The following is a 23146-nucleotide window of genomic DNA, read 5'->3' on the forward strand; positions in this document are numbered from 1 at the left end:
AAAGCATCTGCTTAATGAATTAATACTAACAAGAGTGTCATGTCCACTATTTCACTTGTGATTTAGGTTTACCTGCTTAATTATTGGTTGAGATTGTCACTGTATGCAACCCAGTTATTTGGGCTGAGTGCTTTATACACTAAGCTTCCTGTGTTTGTGTGACTGGACTTTGCTTGTGGTTGTTGCACAGCCATGGAAAATGTACGTGGGAAAGGAGCAGGCGAAGGACCTGATGGAAGATCCAGCAGAAAACGAACACCTGACACTGACGTCAGGAGTCCCTCGGACAGGTTAGGTGATGCTTGGAAATAGTGACTATTTGTATGTATACCTTCTCATTAGCGGCAACAAATTTATCTTGTTTAGAGTATGTAGAAAGATTGTGTTTTTTGTCCTTGTGCAATGAGATGAAACCCTGCTGCTGCTGCCATATTGCTGTTGGTATAATTTGTTTAATCACAGGAAGAGGACAAAGCATGGTACTGGAAAAATGCACAAGAAGTTGGAGAAAAGTGAGAAGCATAGTGGTTCAACCAAGGTAACAGTGCCAAACCAGTTTCACACCTGTTTGCTTTTACTTCATGCCCATTTATTACTTTTATTTGTGTATTAATCTATTATTCATTATTCCCCTTTCTCCAATTTTAATATTATAGATTAAGCACTTAAGCATAGGATCAAGAGGCAAGCCTCTGCAGGAACCTCAAATTACAAGGTAAACAAAACCCTAAGAACTAATTCTTATTTATTTTTTATTTTTATAGAGCACTCTTCTCGCACAGTGACACAGAGCACTTTAACACAGGCATACAGCAAGAAAAATTGATACAAACAAAGAAGACAGAGTTCTTATTTGTGTTTGGCATTTTTTTTATTCTGAATTTCTCAAACAGAAGTAGTTTCCAATGTGTATTCCCGAATGCTATAGATTTCATGACTGTGTCTTGGGTGTAATTTGTGCTGCTTTTTTTTTTTTTTTCCTTTTAGTGTTAAGTGCCATCAACTTGATGTCAACTCTTGTTGACCACATAAGTGTATCAGAAAGTTTTCGTCCATGCCATTGTCACTGTGATTGAGTCCATTCATCTGGGTGCTGCCCATCCTATTTTTTCTACAACTTTTCCACATATCACCATCTTTTCAAAAGAATCAAATTTTCTCATGATATGTCCAAAGTATGATGACCCCAGTCTCATCATTTGTGCTTCTAATCACAGTTCTGATTTGATTTGATCCAGCATCTATCCTGGCTAGCCATGGCTATCTGTGGCATCCCCACAGATCTCCTTCTGCACCACACCTAAAAGGGATCCATATATTTTTTTATTATTATTATTGTGAAAGTTCAAATTTTATATCCATGTAATGTTATGGAAAAAAATGGTGGTTTGTACAATTCTAATATTCCTTCTTCTAGACTCACCAGCACATTTGAGGACCTTCTCCAGATCTTTTATTCCCTCACTTCCAAGTTCTGGTATTCGGTGTCTCTCTTTGGTGTACTAGTGCAATTTAGTTATTTGATGGTTGAATGTCATGTACATATAATTCAACAAACACAATCTTGTAATGGGATATTGACCTATTGCAAAATTGCTGCAATACTTTTTAGGTGTGTATATATAATGTATTGAAGTTTTATGCTATTGAAGAAGAAAAGACATTCAACAGAGCTGCAATAACTAAATGTCAATGTCAACATATACTGTAGACATGATATAAGTTGACTCCGGGGTCAAAGATGTTAGATTGCTTTAGGAGTCAGCATCATATCACATTTCCCTATTTTTAATTACGTACATTGACAGCCCACAGGACCCTACCTGGACCACTTCACAAGTGATCCTGAGGTATCACAGGTCTGTAGTATGTCAGATCACTTGTTGTATTTGTCAGTTATCCGGTGGAATTGAGGTTCTGGAAAACTTCATTTGTTTTATACTTGTATAAGCTGAATACACAGGGTACGCTGCAAGGTGACAATCAGGTTAATTTTCATTTGGAGAATATTTTCATGTATGCCGTGAATAATAAACATAAAAGGCAATTGATGCCATTTTATTGACAGGAGCATGATGCACTCCTGTCTTCATTCCTGGTCTCTTTTCAGTTCAGAGGAGCTCACCTGCCGTATGGAGGCAGAGGCTGAAAACAGCGTTGGGGTTGCTGATCCTTATGCCAGTCACTTGGAAGAGGTAGGCCTCTACAGAACACTAATTATAAAACATTTGCTCCTTGATTGTTTAAAAAAAGATTGAAGAATGTAAGTTTTTCTTTTTTAACCCAGGGAATTTGGATGTTAGATGTGTAATATTTGTGCAATATGCATTTTTATATGTTAATATCTGCAATATTAAAATAATTGTTCTTACAGGATTCATATACATCTCACTCTAAGATGTAAGTAACATAATATCTTTAAATTCTCCTTAGTCTGGTTTGTTCAATATTTTAGACTTTTTAATAAAAAAAACTGAAACAAAGCAGTTAGTACTAAAAATTTTAAGCCTTTTTGTATTCATATTCACAGTTCTGTGGATTTGAACAGCAACTTATCAGCTTACGATGAATTGTACAAAAGCCGATTTATCAAGAAGGTAAATGGATCTGCTGCAGAGCAAGAACAAACATCTTCAGAGTCAGAAAGATGGTATGATACTCTCTGTGTAGCCTTTTCACTGTCATATCATCTGTCTGCATCATCTGCTTTGATAAATTTTAACTCTTTCGTTCTTCCTTTTTCTGATGTTATTTCTACTTGCATGGTCACAGTCTGTACATATTCTTAAATTTCATTGTCCTCAGTCACATCCACAGAAAAAAATTACCACATATGACAGCTGACAAAAGTTAATTTTATTGCAGACATTGTCTTTTCTATTTGATAAATGTTTCAAACCAAAACACATTTAATATGTCCTTTCCTGATTTCTCTTGTTTTTTACAGGTCTACAGATAAAACCATTAAAATTAAGCACAGAGGGTCCTCAGAAATGCTGGCGGGTGATAAGGTACATGTTTTGATATGCGGGAAGATCCCCTCCATTATAACATTATGTCAACAGGTTCACTCAAATAAATCCGTTTTGTCATCTTTTGTCATCATTGCAGGTAATCCAGCACTAAGAATTCTTTAATTTTTTTTAGAAGCAGCATAGGTTTACACAGAGAAGAAATACTGACCATGTTAAGAAAAAACATGGTTCAGACTCCACAGAGCATTCACTGGACACCCAGCTCACAACTGAGAGGTAAATCTAGATCACTGGTTTATATAAACTGCATCTGATTATTGGTTTTTCCAAAACTTTAAACTATTAACAGTATTGGTCTGGTTTTATAACATCAGTATTGTTGGTGTGGAAGATAATCCAATGAAATGTGCAGTCAAATGTGTAGGGGTGGGGTGGCGGGGGAAGTTATTTCCCCTTCACATTCAGTACCTGGTTATGTCACCTTTAGCTGCAATGACTGCAACTAAATGCTTCCTGTAGTTGTTGACCATGGTGTCTCATTCACTGTGGAGGCGTTTTGGCCCACACGTTCATGCAGAACTGCTTTATCTTAGCAACCTTTACAGATTTTCCAGCACAGTCAGCTCTTTTCAGATCCTGCCACAACATCTCGATAAGATTCAGGCTGAGACTTTGACGAGTCAATTTTATACTGCAGTTGTAGTTTTTAGGTCTTTATATTTGTCATCATTATCTTGCTGCATGACCCAGCTGTGCCTCATGGACTGGTGGCCTATATTAAGAGGAATTCATGGTTCCAGTGATGGTAAAATGCATGTGTGGTCTTTAAAAGTAGTATCTTTCTTTCACTTCTCATATTTGCAGTGCTGGGGTAGCTGATTAGTGTATTTCTCTCTATCTAATATCCTTTTTTTTAATAATAGATCCAAGACAAAAAGAAAATTGACTAAGAAATCTGAAAACACAAAAGGCAAAAGAAAAGAGGTAATGCCATTCTCGTTTCATGAGTTCCATCTCTGTTATATAGTTATGTCATAAAGTTTTCCATATGTACAGTCACCTAATTTGTTTTTGTGTTAAAATGAATTCACAAGCCCTACACTCACAACCATGTTATTTCAGACAAAAACCAAAAATGCCAAGCAAAGTTTTAAAAAGGAGGAGAAAGATGGCCCAGTGCAGGAGGATGATCAGGTCAAAGAAATACTTGAAGATAAAGCTATCAAAACTAAAGAGTTGAAAGGACATGGTAAGTCCTGCAAAGATGAAAATGATCAGGTGAATCCTAGAGGGAAGGATAAACACAGCAGAGATGGTGGGGACAAGTTAAAACCAAGAAAACGCAAAAAGGACCAAACTGAAGCCAATGACACAAAGAACAAAAGGAGAAAAAAGGAAGAGATCAAAACTGATACAGGACAGGAGAGAAAAGAAGAGGATGACAAGTGGAAGTGGTGAGTGGAGTTTCATTCTTTAGTATTTTGTGTTAATGCACACATTAACATCAAAATACTATTTTGAGTATCAAAATACTTGACAGCAGAGGAGCAAAATTAATGATTACTGTTAGTGAAGCCATAAACTATTAAGTTATATTATTCTTAGCCAGAAACTATTTCTGGAACTACTGCTTTAAACTTTTTTTAGTTTACAAACAAATAATAAAATGGGACCAAATGTATGCTTCTAACATGATTTTGTTTGTAAATCCAGAGTCACTTTTACCTGTATCATAATCATTATCATGATTTTGACCAGTTTCATGGTCAATAAAAGATTAGTAATACAGATGTTGGTGGCTAGATTCTGTAAAAACCTCAAATAAAGCTAGATTCAGTTTTTATTTTTTATTAACTTCCATCACCATTAAAATGTTAATGTAAAATGACTTCTACTTAATCCTGACATTTGAGCCATTCAGTCAATAAGCGTACACAGTATTTCTCAGTTTTTAGCTGTTTTTCTTTCTTTAGTATCTACACAATCACAAGGTCAGCTAGATTAGTTTACCTTGATTTATGTTGGTATTAGGAAAAGTCTAATTTATACGGGAGTGTGAGTATTGAACGTTTGAATTTTTAGTTTGTACAAAGAACATTGTTAAAACATTTAAAATGACTGAAGAAAGGAATGTTTTCTCCACAGACTCCTATTTAATGCCAGTTGTTGACTCATTCATCCTATAAACATACAGAGTCTATGTAATGATCACAGACAGATAAAGACCAAACACAAGCTGTAAACGCTTAACTCCTACACTGTTGGGTGTGTATTGCTGCTGGACCTGGGGACGTACATAGTTCACATAGCTCCACAGTAGATAAAATTTTCTAAAACTAGTAAAGTGAAGAAAACGCAAAAGTCTAGAAGATGTTTGTGCTGTATTGAACAATTTTTGTATTTGAAAAATGTGTAACTTTCCCGTGATCGAGGGTCGTGCTTAGTTGGGATTGTCCACGTGACCTGAAGTCGGCGGTGTATATACACAATCACAATGTATAATAGTTCGTTTGCAAGAAGCACGGTGTGTGTCAATCAGTGTGCCTTGCAAAATTAAGGGCATTGGAGGCAGTAAACAAACCAGCCAGTGTGTGTGTTGTGTGAAACGATAAGCCAGTTTTTCGGCAAAGGGTGTGTATAATTTTTGTGAGCCGTTGTACCAGTTTTGACTTGTGCGGGACCCTGTTATTTGAGGGCTCAGTGCATTGGTTCCTGTAGCGCTGAGAACTGGTTTCCACCCGGCCGCAAAAAAAGTGCGACACCCGGCGGGGCGGGCGGTACTTGCCCTACGTCGGCGAGTAAAACGTGCGGGAGATGATTGTGGAGCTGCTTTCGTGTGATGAGCGCGTGTTCCACGTGGCTCGTGCGCGGCAGCCTTTGGCTGAAAGTTCGCCGAGCCGGAGCCGCTTTGCTCTCGCTGCCGAAAGCCGGCGACGTGCGGGCACGCGCGCGGCGCGCACACGGCGCAGCTCTGGCGCAGGAGCCCAGGTATTTATTATAATATTACTATTAATAATAATAATAATAATAATAATAATAATAATAATAATAATAAGAACAGTTATAGAAATAACGTCCTGAATCGTGAATGAGCACAGAACAGCGCTATCACAGTCAGGTGGATGATAATGGTCCAGACAAGGGACAAAAAAGGCAATTTTTTACGGGCCGGCGATTGAATGGATAACAACAGAGCTTCAGAGGTCAAACCTGATTTAGGGAGAATTTCAAGCAATCTTTAGGGGTTTCACAGATGTGCTTTATCATACACAGTAAGTGTGTTAAGCATTGCTTGTGGGAGTACAACAGCAGGCATTTTGCTTCGGTATACACAACCTGGGCAGCAGGTGCACAAAATTTGTTTTGGCAGGTGGGAAGAAGGACGGTCTCAGGATGGCAAAAAATGGAAAACCCTGGAACACAAAGGTCCCCTTTTCCCACCAGAATACGAACCCCTACCCCAGGACGTGTCTTTCTATTACAATGGTGAGCAGCGCTGGAACGCTTTACTGTCCTCATGCTTCATTTTTATGATGACATGTCATAGAGATTCTCTGTCACAGGAAAGCCACTCAGGCTCAGCATAGTTGCAGAGGAGGTGGCCACCTTCTATGCCAAGATGCTGGACCATGAGTACACCAGTAAGGAGATATTTCAGAAGAACTTCTTTACAGATTGGCGTGAGGTGGGTAAATTCCTTATGAAGAAACTAAGTACAGGTCGATAATACATTTGATTATATTATGAGTAAAGAGAAGATATAATCTATGTAACTTTTATCCTGCATAAAATTATTATTTATTTATTTTTTTTTTCTTTTCTTTTCTTTTCTTTTCACAAAACGGGTCTTGAAGTTGAGAAGGTGTCCTAAAGTTACACCAGCTAAGACATGAAATATACATTTGTCTCAGTTTGGGTGGTGTAAAAATTCAGAACCTGTAACATTCTGTATCTCCAGGAAATGACAGCTGAGGAACGTGATCTTATCTGTGAGTTCTCCAAGTGTGACTTTGGCGAGATGCACAGATACTTTGTGGAGCAGTCTGAAAAGAAGAAAGACATGTCAAAGGAAGAAAAGGAGGTAATCAGAGAGCAGGATATTCTTCTGCTTTGTGCTTAAGTCCACGCTCAGCATAATACTGTACTTTCTCTTGTTTTAAGGTCTAAATCATGTCCAACAAACAGTTCTGTGTTAACTGTTGCACATTGTCAAGAAATGTACTTTACGTTAACTGTCACGGAAGCAGGGCATATTCTTTGGCTGTAGGAGTACTTCACAGTAAAGGCGTGGTGCAATTGTGGTAGGTGCTCAAAGAGGAGACAAAGAAGCTGACGGAGGAGTATGGTTACTGCCTTTTGGATGGCCACAAGGAGAAAATAGGAAACTTCCGGGTGGAACCACCAGGACTGTTTCGTGGACGAGGCGAACACCCTAAGATGGGCAAGCTGAAGAAAAGGATTCTTCCGGAGGATATCATCATCAACTGCAGCAAGTAAGGAGTCCAAGGATTTTAGCTGTAATACTGAACACGGTTACCTACGTTGATGATTAAACCAGAGAGCTTTCATGTTACATTTAAGTGATTAAGGACATGAACTTATAACACCCTGTGCTGAATAACCAGTTCAGTGTTACTCTTCTCAAAATTTTATTCTCTTCTGCCCAATAACATTTTTTTTTTTTTTATTTCAGTTAACTTCATAACATTTAAACCTATCTAACTTCAAATACAATGTAAGAAAATGGCAATATGAAGATTCTCTCAATTCAAAACTCTTTAGTTTTTTCTGACTACTAGAAACTCTTCTCATGTACTTATGGCTACCCAGTGACTGGTAATGCATCTAGAAAATTTTCTCCCTGCTGTGTAATTGATGGTTTTTGTGAAATTAATAGATCTTAACATTCTCTGCAGTGATTCAAAAACCCCAGAGCCCCCAAAGGGCCACAAGTGGAAGGAAGTCCGGCATGATGATACTGTAACCTGGTTGGCTTCCTGGGTGGAGAATGTGCAGGGAAGCATAAAGTACATAATGCTTAATCCCAGTTCCAAACTGAAGGTGAGGTTTTGTCCAGAAGAATGTTGTTATAGCATTGGAACTCACAGGGTGTAGTACTATTTATTGTGTACAGTGGCTTCAGTAGCAGATTCTTAAAGTGCTTTGCTGTTTTAAAAAAAAAAAAGTGCAATAGTAAGACAACAAAATAACCATAAAAGTAAGAACAATAAGATATTGGTAAAAGATACCTCTGTCCCAGGGAGAAAAAGACTGGCAAAAGTATGAAATCGCTCGTAAGCTCAAGCTTAAAGTGGAAACAATTAGAAAGGAGTATGAGAGAGACTGGAAGTCCAAGGAAATGAAGAAGAGACAAAAAGGGGTTGCTGTGTACTTCATAGACAAGGTAAGCTGTCTCTCTCAAGGAAGGATGTGCTACTACACTCATCCTGTTATCTGGTCTCCCGATAGGCGCTTTTTCATTCATTAATACAACTTGTCCTAATTGTCCAGATTTTCATTTTACTGGTCTGTGGCATGAAGTTCAGGATGGCAGCATTGAATCCAGTGCAGAAAACTGAGACTGCATTTTAAATATAAGAGAGGCTATGAGATGCACTGCATTGTGGGAACTGTATACCCACGCTGCATTGCGGTCGGCCATGCTATAAGTCTGACTTGTGCACTTGGGTGTGTGTTTGCATCCTCTGGTTTTCACCATTGTGCTTTAATTTTCTAATTGTTTAAATGTGACATGTAGTCATAGACTTTCTCAACAGTCCACACCACACTATCAGTAAGTTTACTATATTAAATCATTTTACATACTGTACATATTACATTAACTGATATTCATTCTACTTTGTTACAGAACTTTTAGTTATCATTTAGGGTGATTTATTTTTTATGGTGAACTCAGAACAAATTTCTTTGTAGTAAGGATAATTAAATGGTTTTTTGTTATCTGATATTAAGATATTTGGTCTATTTTCAGGAATAACTTAAAACCAGATAACAGGATACGTTTACTAGTTTTTTTTTTTTTTTTTTTTGTCTTCAGTTTTTTCTGTGAAAATGAAATGCATAAAAAATCCTTCTATTTTCCATCTTGTGGGGGCCCTTGTTCACTGCTACTTGGGGCTTAATGTCAGTATTTTTGTACTGCCAGCTGGCCCTGCGGGCGGGTAATGAGAAGGAGGAGGGCGAGACGGCCGACACAGTTGGCTGCTGCTCGCTGCGCGTGGAGCACATCACCTTGCACAAAGAACTGGATGGGCAGGAGTGTGTGGTGGAGTTTGACTTCCTGGGCAAGGACTCAATTCGTTACTACAACAAGGTCCCAGTGGATAAGAGGGTGAGCTCTTAGGAATCGAATGCCCCTGTTCCCCTCAAGGTCAAGCGGTGCAAATCTGTCCTTGATTATTCATCTATTTAAAGTTTACCTAAAATCTCCAAATGTTCTTCATACCAGACTTACTTCTGCTTTAAAGAAAAGTCATTTAATCCTTTTGTTTGTATTTAAACAACTTTATATGTGATTTTTGTGTGATAGGTTTTCAAAAATTTAAAGCTCTTCATGGAAAACAAGAACCCAGAAGATGACTTGTTTGACAGAATCAATGTAAGTATGTTTTTGCTTAATAATTACTGTTAGTGTTGGACATGCGTTGACCTCTTTTCAAAGAGGGAAACAAATTCTGTTTAAGGTTCTGCCTCTGTTGTATCAAAGGGATCGATTGTGTGCTGTAGATGTATTTGTTGTTCCGTAGACCACCTATTTAAACAAGACCTTGAATAACTCCATGACGGGCTTGACAGCCAAAGTGTTTCGGACCTACAACGCTTCCACAACGCTTCAGGAGCAGCTCAGCAAACTCACCTCACGTATGTGGCACGCAGTGTTCACAGCCTGGCGCTTGTGCTCAGTAAAAGCACTGAGAGTGAAAGTCATTTTTTGATCAGGAGGCACAGTGAGTAGGATGCTCGGTGCTCATCCGAGATGTTCATATCATCGCTTTTCAGCGCTTTTAACTTAATCATATGATGGAAGTAAATTGCTTGGAGTTTCATAAAGTTTAACTTTAAATGGCATCTCACGCCATATTTGCTTATGTTAATCCAATTATGAGTGTTGTTTTGTAATCAGCTTTTGCTCTTAAACATGTTTGCTTCACTCCTTTCAGCCAATATGACACTGGAGGAGAAACTGCTCTCTTACAATCGGGCAAACAGAGCTGTGGCCATTCTCTGTAACCATCAGAGGACAGCGCCAAAAACCTTTGAGAAGTCCATGCAGAACCTTCAGCAGAAGGTATCATGGCTGCTCTTGTGTTGACAGTAATAAGTGTTAGTCTTTCAAACCTTCCTGTGTACGTTCACTATGTGAATTCTCCACTCTGACAGTTATGCCTTGCATTAATGTTAAAGTTGTTTCATGTTCAACCTTGTAGGAAGTCTTCAGTAAATCCACAAAGCTTTCGTGTTATTGTCTTCTATTCTCTGGGACAACTTTTCAGATTGAACTGAAGCAGAAGCAGCTGGATGAAGCAAAGGCGGAGCTTAAGAAGGCAAAGAGTGATTACCGTGAATCTAAAACTGAAAAACTGAAAAGGTACAGGTGCTTTATGTGTTTACATCAAATTCGGTTTACCTTTATTATACAAGTAGCAATTTCTGCAACTCCTTTGGTATGATACAAAACATGTAGCATATCAAAAGACAAATCATAAAAATGCAGAATAAACACTGGAATGGCTGGAAAAAGTCTACAAAGGGGTTAAAAAGAGCATTGGACCATTAGTGAAAATGATGTAATAAAAGATGACTTATGGTTTTGCACATGTAGATAACATTTTTAGGGAAATATGAGGCAGTTGGGAAGCAGTCTACAGTGAATCAGTTAATGTGTGTAATTAATTTTTGTATTTTATTAAATGTTGATTATGTATTGTACTTTAACATTTAAACAAAGTAAAGGTGCCTTTGGGATATAGATAGCACTTGTGGAAAATTATTCACCCCAAGGGAGCACCCCCCATAACAGTTTATGTGTGAATAGAACTTTTACAGGCCAAAGAGAATTCAGAAAATGGCTAACACAATACAAAATAGACTGAAAGACCAATACAGTGTTTCCATAACTCGTAACAGCTAACTTCAGCCAAAATTAAGATTAATTCAAAATTTGTCCCATAAATGTGTGCAGTCTGTCAGCTTCTTGTCACTTTCAAATTTATGCACAGTGAAAAGGTTGTCATCCTTGATCTGTTTATGGGTTATGTTCTATAAAATTCTGTTGTTGAAATATAAAGCCAATCTTATTACATTAACTTCAGCTACATTAAAATTTTAAATGAATGCAAAAAGCAGTCTCCACACAATCATATTTAATGGCAGTTGTTGGCTGTCATCCCATAAACATGCAGCATTTACTATTTGGAAATGCAGATAAATGGGTACTGTGAAATTCAAATATAAATGAGTTTTATTGCTTGCCTTGTCTTTTTTTAGGTGAGTCTGAATGCATTGTTTTTTTTCACACAATAATGCAAAAGTTGTGGAACTACAACACATATCATGGGCCCTTCAATTTCACAAGTGTCGGAAATGGTTGTAGTGCCTTTATCTTGGGGGTGGGGGGCTGCAACTTATTGGTCCCAGGAGGTCACTGCACTCTTCCTTCTTCCAGACTTGTGGAGCAGAAGGAGAAGATGGTGAAGAGGTTGCAGGAGCAACTGAAGAAACTGCAGCTCCAGATGACAGACAGGGAGGAGAACAAGGTCATTGCTCTGGGCACCTCCAAACTCAACTACCTTGACCCCAGGATCTCTGTGGCCTGGTGAGTCTCATGCTCAACCTGTCCTAGCAAAGTTCTAGGGTTTTACTGAGTCATAAACGCTGCTGTTAAAGATCTGAACTGGTTTCTCTCGCTTCACTGGTGTTGGTTAAAACTAATGCACTAAGTAGCTCTTCACTTTTCTTCAATACAGGTGTAAAAAATTTGATGTTCCAATTGAGAAGATTTACAACAAAACCCAAAGGGACAAGTTTGCTTGGGCCATTGATATGACCAATGAGGATTTTGAGTTCTAGGTTCAAATTGTCAGTCTTGGATAAAGCAATTTCCTTGCTGCAAAGACTGTTCTAACACTGTGTTGCAGATGTGGCAATATGTTAATATAAAGTTTTGAATTAAACTTTATTAAACTCACTGTTCAGGGGTCTGTTTTGAAAAAACAATGTTTAGATTTAGGTTGAAAGTATAAAAATACAAGGTAGCAAAGATGGTTTTTTTCCCCCCCTCAGCATAGCTCTCAATTATAAATTGTTGGTCACATTTATATCTGAAATATTAAGTACCTACTAAACTAATGGATGTTTAAAGAAATCAATTTGCTGTGGAAATGGTTTCTTTGGGCTGGTAACTAATTACAGTATTAATTTAACAGCTGTTTCTGAAGTGATTTCCAATGAACATGATGTAGTTGAAGTATTTCTCCCATACCTTTTCAGCAAAGGTAACTTATGCTAGACTCCAATACCCTACCTCTAAGGAAGTATTCCTCTATACCTATGTAGAACACACTATAGATAATTTTAGTCACCAATTCACTTGAAACACTTCTTCGGACTGAGAGGAAGTGCTCGTGACGCTTGGCCTTTACAGGGCTCAAGTCCCACAGCTTCCTGCAGTGCTGCTGCACTTGCCCTGGTACAGTTTATCATTCTTTCCTTAAGGTATACTTTAAGCAACAAGGCTTTTTCTAGCCCTAGCAGCTTTAGATTTTAAGTACAAACATAGTGGTGTAACAAATAGCTTCATGCCAAAGTTGAGATTCTTAGTTTTGGGGGGTGCACTATATACAGACAGGGGCCACGTTTGTAGGTACAGCAGGTCAGTAGTATACAGTACATATAGATAAATGGTGTGAATAAATACACATCAAGGTGGTATTGTGGGGATGCAGCAGGTAGTGCTGGTGCCTCAACTTCTGGCCTGTACACTCAGCTATAGGTTTTAATCTATATCTATGGGTGGTGCTTTTTGGGGACAGCTGGTAGAATAGTAATCAGCACTCCAACCTTTAGATTCACTTAGTGGTGGTTCAAATCAAAACTCCCACTGTAGTATACTTAAGCAAGGTACTTACTCTAAACTGCTCCAATAAGTTAGCCAGCTGTATAAATGGGTAAAGTAGATTAACATTGTAAGTTGCTTTGGAGAAATGCATCAAATAAATGATTGCAGGTACTGTACAACACTGCATATCACCTGAGATGAGAAGTTCTCATCTAAATACTATAGAGGTACAATGAATACTGAGGTCAAAATCATTTAAAAAGTCACATCCCAAGGCTCCACTCTGTACAGAACCGTATGGGGAGATACTGCAGCAACAGCTACGTCCCATGGTCGACAGCAGCTCAGACCATTTAACATTACAGCACAAAGCTGTAATTCCTAAAATAAACTGACAGGAAACATGATCAACTGGATCAGTTCAGGTTGAGATGCAAAGAATCATGGGAGAACCCTATTTAGCCTTCTTTGGTAGATCTTGCCTGGGCTTGAAGCCCCATCATCCTTTAGTTCCATTTCCCCAGGCTTGGAGCCCCAGTCACCCTTCACTTTTATTTACTCAGAACCAACGGCTTTAAGGTCCAAGTTCCAAGCTAAACAGCTGGACTGGTGCAGGAAACATCTTGTGGAGCTTAAGGAGAGGAAAAGGAAAATCATGAATTTTAAGGTCTACCAGACATCACCCATGTACTGGAGAAAAGCAAAAAACAGAGGAGCCACTGCCCAGCTACACCACAGCAGCACTAGCGCATCACATTTGTCAAGAGCAAGTTCACCTGGTTCAAGTAGGATGTGGAGACCCAGAAGCCCAGTCCCTTGCAACCAAGTCTGTCCAACAGACTCAAAGGAGGATGAATGCAGGACAATAAATACCCTTGATTTACCCCCTCATGTCCAAGTGGGCACAGCTTATTCCCATCAGTGATTTGTTTAAATCAAGAGTCAGAAGTTATAACATCCAAAATAATGTGCTGTTAATTGTTTTAGGAGCATATTTGAATGAAAATAAACTCTGAAGGAGCCTGGAAGTAGCAAATAATGTGGTTCCATCTTAATATTGAACTAATTTCTTTCAAAATGGAATTTGCTGCTCCTTTAATAAATCCTAATTATGCAAAGTTACTCGCTCAGCCAGTCATATTTTTCCCATGACATTGCTGTTCAGTACGTGTAACAAACTTCATCTCAGCCAGGATCTCTTATTGTATTTTCAGTTTGTCTTTTTGTGTTCCGCTTCACAAATTTGTGAAAATTAAAAGAAAATTCTAGGTATTTATAACCTGCGCAAAGGCTGTGGTGATACTGGAAAGCAGTCTGGCACCTAGTGGGTGTTAAGTTTAAACACGTTTGGAGTGAATTGACTGTTGGGTTGGGGGTTCGAGTACAGTGTGGTCTAAGTGTAGTTTGCGTGTTCTCGTGTTCGTGGAGATTTTCTTTCCACAGTCCAAACGTGTTTCCAGCAAACTGGTGACCCTAAATGACACTTTCTTTGTGTGTGTGTGTGTTGCTCTGTTGTGATTTACTGGTCTTCCTTTTGGGTTGTACAAAAATAACAGCTTTACAGGCAGTCCCCGGGTTACGAACGTCCGACTTACTTACATCCTCTAGTTACGAATCACCTTCCCCCCATAAAGGCTACTATATTAAAAATTCAAGATACATACAATGATTTGAAATTAAAAACAGGCGCTGCTTTGTGATTCACATCAAAACATTGCGCATCTACAGCGGTTCGTACGACAAAGACTTTGTTCTTTTCAGTTGGACGACATTGCTGTTAAGTGTCCCGTGTGTTAATGTATTTGGCTTTAATTTTTTGGTTTCTACCCTCCTAGCCTTGGCACCAAAGCATAAATGTGATGCAAGTGATGGTGATGCATCAAAGAAAAGGAAAATGATCACGATTGAAATTAAAGTGGAAATAATACAGTCATCGGAAAAAGATGAAATGCCAATGAACACCGGAAAAGCAAACATTTAGTTTTAGTTTTTTTTTATACCTACACATATGCTCTCTTTCCTACATTTACATACATCCTCCTCTCTCTAGTATACTGTAGTAACATTCATTATCTCTTTGTCTCTTATAAATACTGTAGTTACATGTATTACTATCCTTATTACTGTATTATGTTAAAGATGTTTCAGTCTAGGGGGGCGCCGTGGGTTGAACCGGGTCCTGCTCTCCGGTGGGTCTGGGGTTCGAGTCCCGCTTGGGGTGCCTTGCGATGGACTGGCGTCCCGTCCTGGGTGTGTCCCCTCCCCCTCCAGCCTTGCGCCCTGAGTTGCTGGGTTAGGCTCCGGTTCCCCACGACCCCGTACAGGACAAGCGGTTCAGAAAATGTGTGTGTGTGTTTTAGTCTATCTGGAAGTGTGTTTTTTCTGCATAGAAAGGTACACAATATAAATGTATACAATAAACATTTGACTGACAGACACGAACCGTACTGAACTGTTCCGATTAACGTACAAATCCGACTTGGACTGAGGAACGAAACTCGTCCGTAATCCGGGGACTGCCTGTAATTATAACTTGTTTAAACTAACATGCAGATGCAAAGGTGTTATACAGGTGTTTGTACCCTGCTAGTGAAAGGGGTGCCACATGACAACAGGTGACAGCGAGTGCAGTAAAAGATTTCTGAATGTCACAGCTCAAAGAGCGGCTATGCGTCTCTAAATTATAGAACCTGGTGCACTAATGGCTTTTTACAATTTGCACAGTAAATTCCTCTGATAGCCAGGTATTTGGTGTAAAATCTTGAGCCAAATGATATTACTCTACGATGCTGAAATAATTCGAGGGCAAAAACTGACAGAAGACTGTGATAAAATGCTAAAGATTTTATTATTTTATCAACGTTAAATATCATGGAACAGTACTGTAAGAATGGAGACCTTATTTCAGTCAGCATTTGCCTTACAATGGACATAGAGAGAAACAAGTAATTTTATTAATACAAGTTGCAGTCAGCAAGGATAGGAAATCATTTCGAAAATATGCATAAAAGGAGGCACTGCATCCCTCGAGCTTCACACATTCTCACCCCCCCCCCCCCCAAAAGAAAACAATTAGGATTCCATTTAACACAATTCAGAGGTGATCCAGCAACATTATGAAGATTTGTTTGTAGTTTTTTCCTGCTTTAAAATGAATAAAATAACATTTACAATAACATGTATTCTTTCCAAACATTAGAACTATAAAGAGAAAGAACAAACAAATTTACTTGCTTTGGAATTTCAACCAAGGTGCCCATGTGGTGCCCTGACCTTCCCCACACCGATGCTCTGACAAATTGAGGATTTTGTTCTTCTTCTTCGTTCAGTCCGCAAACGCATCACATCGCCGAAGAAGTGAAAACAAAGCAAAAACAAATTACGGAGTATGTCCATGTTCTAGAGTGGATGGGAAATAACCGTGTGGGAGAGACCGTTAAAACGACTCGTGACAATGCCGTCTGAACGCGGACCTAGTCGGGGCTGCGCGGGCGCCTGCCAATACGCGGCAGGTACACGGAACACGTTTCCCTCCTCGGCCTTCCAGAAGACAAAGACACGGCTGCGGTGCTTCTCTTCTCCTACAAGACGAACTTCCCCAGGAAGAATCCGATGAAAATGGCAGCGATGACGACGAGCAGGGAGGGGAGAGAGCCGGAGCTGTGGTCTCTGCCTGCTGCGACACGTGTGTTCGATACAAAGCTTTCCATGGGTGGAGCGCTCCTCATGCTCAAGCCCCTGTCCTGCGGGGTTAACAGGAAAACATGGAACACAAGGGTCACACATTCAACCAGAACACAAAGCCTGAACTAAATCATCAAGATGCATACAAGTATACTGTAAGATACTTTAAATACAGACATGTGTCGCTTAACGATGGGGATACGTTCTGAGAAATGCGTCGTTGGGCGATTTCATCGTTGTACATCATAGTGTGTACTTGAACTTTTTCAGATCCATTATAATCTTACGGGACCACCATCGTATATGCGTTCAGTGATAAGCAGCACATGACTGTATCTGAACACGCTGGGCCCCTGTCTGATGACCATTCAAGTTACAAATCTTCACAGAGATGCAGATTTCTCTATTTTCTTTTACTGCCTACTTTTAAAAATCATTTGTAACATCTCAACTTCAATTTTTAGCACATTATAATTTACTATTAGAGCTCTGACAAAATAATTTAGTGAGTGTGCAAATACTGTGCCTAGAATGTGAAAAGAATGCTTTTCTTAAAGCGTTTGGATGTTTGAAGCACCTTCAGGGTTCGATTCTCATCGGCAAGTTTGGAAGCTTCGCACTGGAGCCTCTTGCACTCCTCCATGAGCTTCTTCACCTCTGTGTCATCCAGGGAGGAGCAGCTCGCCTTGGTGACTAAGGAACCATCTGCTTTTGCAGCATTAAGCACAGGGCTGGCAACATCATTCTGAAAGAATCAGGGAATCGGTAGGTTAAAAACGAAAAATAATGTCAGAATAATCTGCCAATTTTTTTTTTTTTTAAACAGAAAACACAGGAACTTCAACATCTTTGTGCAGGACTTCCTCCATCACACTGCAGAGATACGCTAATGACCTTGATCCCTCCGTACAGAAAACATGGGTCCTACTACCAACACACACCATGTCCACGCAAAGCTCTAGATGTGGTGTGATAATATCAAAATGTATATTTCAGGCCAACGAATGACTGCAAGACTAAGGATGGAAGAAGGACAAACCCATTATGTTTAAAGGAAGAACACAAGAGGAACTTCAAGCACGGGACACTGAGATGCCTCTCCGTCAACATCCACACAAAGTTGCTCCCATTTTGGTTGTGCCTGCAGTTGTTTCTATGTGTGTGGGTGCTGTTTCTGCGATCTTGGGTTCGGAGGGACAGGGTGCGAGTTTGAGCTCACCATCTTATCGTTATCAGATGGCAGCTCAAAGATGCACCTCAGCTTGGAATCCATCAGATCTTCAGGTTTTGCATCCTTCCACTGCACAGGCGACAGAGTGACAGTTACTGAATGTGTTCAGTTGCTATATTGGGCCAACAAGCATGTACATTGCAAAGGCACCGAGGACTTACACCAGCCGCTTAGCACAAACATGCATGTAGATAGTTACCTGTTACATAACCCAAGTTTAATTCATTAAATATTAGCCTTATTCTTACATGGGCCAGCCAATCATCAGGATGTACCATGATTTCCTTCAACTGATATCTGATGCCTCCCAACAGTTTCTTGACTATAGCACAACATCAAGGGTTCAGCACTCAATACATTTATATCTTTAAAGACACACACCATGCCATACCAATGGTCATATTCTCACTGCAAACAAGTTTATTTAAAGTTTATTTAAATAAACTTTTTATTTACAGTTTATTTAAATTCACATTTGTCCAAAATATTAAACATACCAATAAAAAAATAAAACTAAAAATAGGTGAAACTGCACAAAAGAACTTAATGGTCTGTGTAAAGTTTTTAATTTCTTACAGTAAGAAAACTCGTAACGGTCAGAAATTACAAAGTTTCTTGTAATGGAATTTCAACACTTGGACATATCTGAGGAGATCATTTCTGGAGTTAAGATAAAACACACACATTGTCTGAAACCGCTTGTCCTGAGCGGGGTCGCAGCAAACCAGAGCCTAACCCGGCAACACAGGATGCAAGGCTGGAGGGTTAGGGGTCACGCCCAGGACGGGACGGGAGTCTGTCGCAAGGCACCCCAAGCGGGACTTGAACCCCAGACCTGCCAGAGAGCAGGACCCGGCCAAACCCACTGCGCCCCCAATAGATAACAAACAGGAAATTGAAAATTAATTTGTTCAGCCAATGGAAAATGAAGAAAATGTTTTGCCGAAACAAGGTTTAAAAAGGTAATAATAAAAGGTACTTTACAAGGTCAGCAGAGGGATGAGGGTGGAAGAAGAGCACTTACCACGGCTTCCAAGTCCGAAACATTCGGCGGAGCAACGATGGTCTGTACCATAAACTTGTGTTTACTTTTCTCATTGGGATCGTAATCAAACGGCTGCAGCATCACTGAAGAGAAGGGATAGACACGTTCAGAAATAAGAGTTAATAAGGGTTCATGCAGTAATTTACCTGGTGGCTGAGTTCAAACATGTATGTTTCTTAAAGTCCATACAGCCACTGTAACTATAAATAACTGCCTATCAAATGCAGGGTCCTACAGGTGTGGAGCCGATCCTGGAAACAAAGAGTACGAGACAGGGCACACCCTGTATGGGGCACTAGGCCACACACATACGTGTACCAGAGCAGCCAGGGTACACACACACGGGGGGGGGGGGGATTCAAACTCAGCTGGACTTGTACCCACAGCAAAACAGGTTTGAGGCACCAGTGCTAGCTGCTGTGCCACTGCACCAGCCAACATCTTCATATTCACACATGAAAAACAGCACTGAATTGCACTCTGAATCACACTCAGCACAGAATCTGTCCCCTGCGAAGAGGTCAAAGGGCACAAAGTGTACAACTGTCACTAAGGCAGGCGACTTTTACCGGAGACTGTGACGCTGGTGCCGGGTTCGACGATGCCGCTGTTTGGCCGTACGCAGTACCTGCGAGGTGCTGTGGTCTTCACTTTGAAACATACTTTTTTATCTGAAGGGTTCCTCAACTTGAGATTTGTGGTCACTACGTCGGTAAAGGGTCCTGTGCAGGGAGAGCACAGCAAATCAAACATGGAACCACTGACTCTAACAGCACAGGGGTGCAGCCCTTATTTCTGCTTGGAAAAGAACAGAAATATTTACAACAAACAGTCCCAGTGACGTGCTGTTGCCTTCCCTCCGGGGAACTTTCTCACCGTTTCCTCAAGAATCAATCACATTTTATGGATCCATCTATGTAAACAGATGGCACAGTAATAAGGATCATAGACCCAGTTGTTGCCAATAGATGGAACGGACCCAGAGGTGACCTGTCATTAAAATACCCGGGGGTTGTAAACCAATGTGGAAGAAATACAGGAAATTCAGGCACATTCCATCAATGTGCCCCACAAATGGGATATTTAAATAAAATGAAAAATAAAAAATAAAAAAACCTCTGTGACAATATAGAGGAGTTTTGGAGAACAGTCTTAACTACAGTACTGCTTCAATTTATTTACAGCACCGGCCAAATCATCTTTAAGGGACAAAGGCCTTTGCGTGTTCTGGCCATGTACGCAAGGTCTTCCTTTTCAAAGTGATCAGGACGTAGTTCTCTAAAGCATGTGAGATACATGTGGTTTTTCGTATTCCAATTTCCAAGACAGAGCAGCGAGCAGCTCGCTGGAGCAGGAGGGGAATGGAGCACCAGCAGCCCTACCCACTTTCAGCTGTACCCCGGTAACTGAGCACAGGCTCCGTGTCACCATGCGTCCAAATGACACTGGCTTATGAGATCCTACTTTGCCGATTTATTCTGACACGAAGGCTGCTCAGAATGAACATCAACAAACCGGTAAACCTCTGAATGCTGACGATATATAGACAAATGAAAAAGATTTGTTCACACCAAAGGACTAATAAGGAATCTCACATCATGTTCCGTTCACCTGGTGATTCTGCAGCTTTTGGGTTCTGAACAGCATCAGTTTGTCAGTTACTCTACGAATGTGGCATGATGTGAGATTATAGCTTCCCGTTCCTTCCATGCAAATACAGTGGTACTTCTTAGTGGGGGGGTCTACAGGATAGAGCTGCCACATACCTATATGTTTATTCATTTATCTGATGCTTTTTCCAAAGCAATTTACAATGTTAAGCTACTTATAATTGTTTTACACATTTATACGGCTGATTAATTTTACTGAAGCAATTTAGAGTAAGTACCTTGCTCAAGGGTGCTAAACAGGAGGTGGGATTTGAACCAGCAACCTTTGAACCTCTAACCACTATGCTGCCAACTACCCCATACCTGTATTGGTGTGTGCACAATATACCTGGCAGAAATACCTTTTAATTAAACAAGTCACCTGTCAACTTTAAGTCCTTCATACTCGTGTATTCCTATGGGTCCAGCTCCATGTTTGCTGGGCAATATGCGACCACAAGGCTAAAAATACGCACCGTTTGAGTGGGAATGTTCCAGAAGCAAGCGGAGGAAAATTCGCACCCGTCTGAGACGATCACGGGAATGCCGAGGTGAGCCGACGTGCCCACAGAGATCTTCAGACACCCAGTCGAGGGGGTCGCTGCAGAAAAGGCAACGTGGGCAGCTGTTCTTGAACTCCTGCCATGGTCACTCTCACCAGGATAAGCACCATCAGAGCATGTGTGTTGTATTGATGATAACCATGTCAGTGGGCTGAGGTGTAACTGCCATCATCATCATCTTCATCATATCAGATAGTGAAAATGACAAAGAAGCCAGAGAGTGGAGTGGGGGGGTAGCACTGATGTGGAGTCTAAAACTTCCTGAATTCAATGTTCGGCCATGTTGGAGTTAGGGGAGCAGGTGGGTGGGTGGTCAGACCCCACTCCAACCAAACAAAAAAACAAAAAAACCCAAACAAACAGGATGGGGGGCGGACAAATTCACCTACAGTGTGACTCAGGTGCTCCATATGTTGGTACGTTTTATACAGCTTATATTTTATTATTATTATTCATTCCTAATTATCACCCTCACCTTCGAGATTGATTATTGTTGACTGTGTCCTTTATTGTACAATCGGCGTGGGGTTTCCATCATGATCTCCGTTCGATCACAGACGAGCGGACGAAGCGCTTCCGCGGAGCGCGCGCACCACCGGAAGCGCTCGGCTCGCGCCACTACACGGCGGACAGGTCGCAGCTCCCATAACGCGTTTTAAAGGTTCACCTCGTGCAGCGCCTGCTTCGCGTGGCCACGTGCGCCGAACTTCCCACGACAACACGACGCGTAAAAAAGGACGGACGAACGACGCGCACCGGCAGCCGGCAGCAGCACAGCCGCACCTGCTGCTGTACCGCGTACGCGGGCTGCGCAAGAGAGCCTGGAGAAACTCCGTGACACGGCTCCACCCAACACGGCCACGCAGAAACACGCGACAGCACGAAAGTCGCGGTGCTCCGGGTTCCCCCCGAGGGTCACTGGCACCGGAGAAACTCGCGGTGCGGCTTCGTCGCGGCTCGTCGTCAAAATGGCGACGGCCTTTGGCAGCGCGCGCGCCTCGGGGCTCAAGCCGCTGCCTGCGCCGGACGCCACGCTATGAAGCTGCGCTCGCGCTCCCGCAGGTGACCGTCGCCGTCTTACCTTTAAACTTGAGATCGCTCGGTGGATCGAGAATTAAAACTTGCTCCGACTTGGACATTTTCGCCAGTAACGTGCCACTGAAGGCAGTGCCAGAGCGGGGCCGCTGCAGCTCTGAGGCACCTAAACAGAGAGCGCAAGCACGCGGAAGTCGTCAGAGGAGCGCGTAGCCAATGAGCGCCGTTCGAACACAGACACCATGGTTCCGCGTGTGACGTCATTAACGCGCCCTGCGACGCGACTTCCGGTTGTTTGTCAGGTGGTCAAGTACGGTTCGGTGGCGTGCAGTTCAGCTTCTGTTCGCAAAGCTGGTACTCGCGTGTGTAAAGCATAAATACAGGCGCCTTTTCCATGTGCACCACATCTAGAGATTATCCTAAATCCGTATCCCTCCAGAAATGCAACGTCATTAATCAGTGTTATCTTACAAATGAGCACCAGCCACCACAGTCATACATACACAGTCACGTGTTCTTGTATTCTCATTGAGGAGTCATCTCCAGTGCAATTAAAAAGTGTGAAAATGTCATATTTTAAAGGAATGAAGCATGCCTCCAAGAATTTTGCTCTGTGCGATGGTTGGATTTGCGTTTATTACAAAACAGAACAAGAGGTACCGTATATATCGATCCGTTATCAATAATAATGGTTCACTGGGGGTCGTTGTGGTCCGGAATCTATCCTGGAGGGATAAGGTGTGAGATGGGGTACGTTCTGGACGGAGAAAGTTTGATAATTAAGGTCATGAGTGTTTAGGATGTAAATAAATTCAACTCAGGTCACAGCCCATGATTTTCATTCAGGATGTTTGAAGGACCCAGGTTTGAATCCACCCTCCTGCTG

General features: G+C 41.0%; 2 protein-coding genes across 2 annotated transcripts; one reads left to right on the forward strand and one right to left on the reverse strand.

The window, feature by feature from the left end:
• The first annotated feature begins 5780 nt into the window (after window positions 1-5780).
• On the forward strand, window positions 5781-12191 carry top1mt (DNA topoisomerase I mitochondrial). The gene is made up of 14 exons (XM_029246119.1): window positions 5781-5963; window positions 6346-6461; window positions 6539-6660; window positions 6934-7056; window positions 7281-7468; window positions 7892-8036; window positions 8236-8379; window positions 9142-9327; window positions 9526-9594; window positions 9743-9857; window positions 10157-10284; window positions 10490-10584; window positions 11662-11811; window positions 11963-12191. Exons 1-14 carry the CDS (start codon window positions 5815-5817, stop codon window positions 12063-12065), a joined length of 1833 nt encoding a protein of 610 aa, XP_029101952.1. The 5' UTR covers window positions 5781-5814; the 3' UTR covers window positions 12066-12191.
• A 3691-nt stretch (window positions 12192-15882) lies between these two features.
• On the reverse strand, window positions 15883-22680 carry LOC108927551 (vesicle-associated membrane protein-associated protein A-like). Its single transcript, XM_018740945.2, has 6 exons — window positions 22307-22680; window positions 19583-19735; window positions 18993-19096; window positions 17957-18037; window positions 17315-17482; window positions 15883-16796 (listed from the first exon to the last, which is right to left on the reverse strand). Exons 1-6 carry the CDS (start codon window positions 22362-22364, stop codon window positions 16635-16637), a joined length of 726 nt encoding a protein of 241 aa, XP_018596461.1. The 5' UTR covers window positions 22365-22680; the 3' UTR covers window positions 15883-16634.
• Window positions 22681-23146: the final 466 nt, after the last annotated feature.

The sequence above is a fragment of the Scleropages formosus genome, chromosome 19, assembly GCF_900964775.1.
Source record: "Scleropages formosus chromosome 19, fSclFor1.1, whole genome shotgun sequence".
Taxonomy (NCBI): Eukaryota; Metazoa; Chordata; class Actinopteri; order Osteoglossiformes; family Osteoglossidae; genus Scleropages; species Scleropages formosus.

Coding starts and splice junctions, on each gene's coding strand:
- top1mt (XM_029246119.1), top strand. CDS start 5,815: ATGAGCGCGTGTTCCACGTGGCTCGTGCGCGGCAGCCTTTGGCTGAAA. Junction 9,328..9,525: donor AGGTCCCAGTGGATAAGAGG/GTGAGCTCTTAG, acceptor TTTGTGTGATAG/GTTTTCAAAAATTTAAAGCT. Junction 11,812..11,962: donor CCCAGGATCTCTGTGGCCTG/GTGAGTCTCATG, acceptor TCTTCAATACAG/GTGTAAAAAATTTGATGTTC.
- LOC108927551 (XM_018740945.2), bottom strand. CDS start 22,364: ATGTCCAAGTCGGAGCAAGTTTTAATTCTCGATCCACCGAGCGATCTC. Junction 19,736..22,306: donor GAGCGATCTCAAGTTTAAAG/GTAAGACGGCGA, acceptor CTCCCTGCACAG/GACCCTTTACCGACGTAGTG. Junction 17,483..17,956: donor CATCTGATAACGATAAGATG/GTGAGCTCAAAC, acceptor TGATTCTTTCAG/AATGATGTTGCCAGCCCTGT.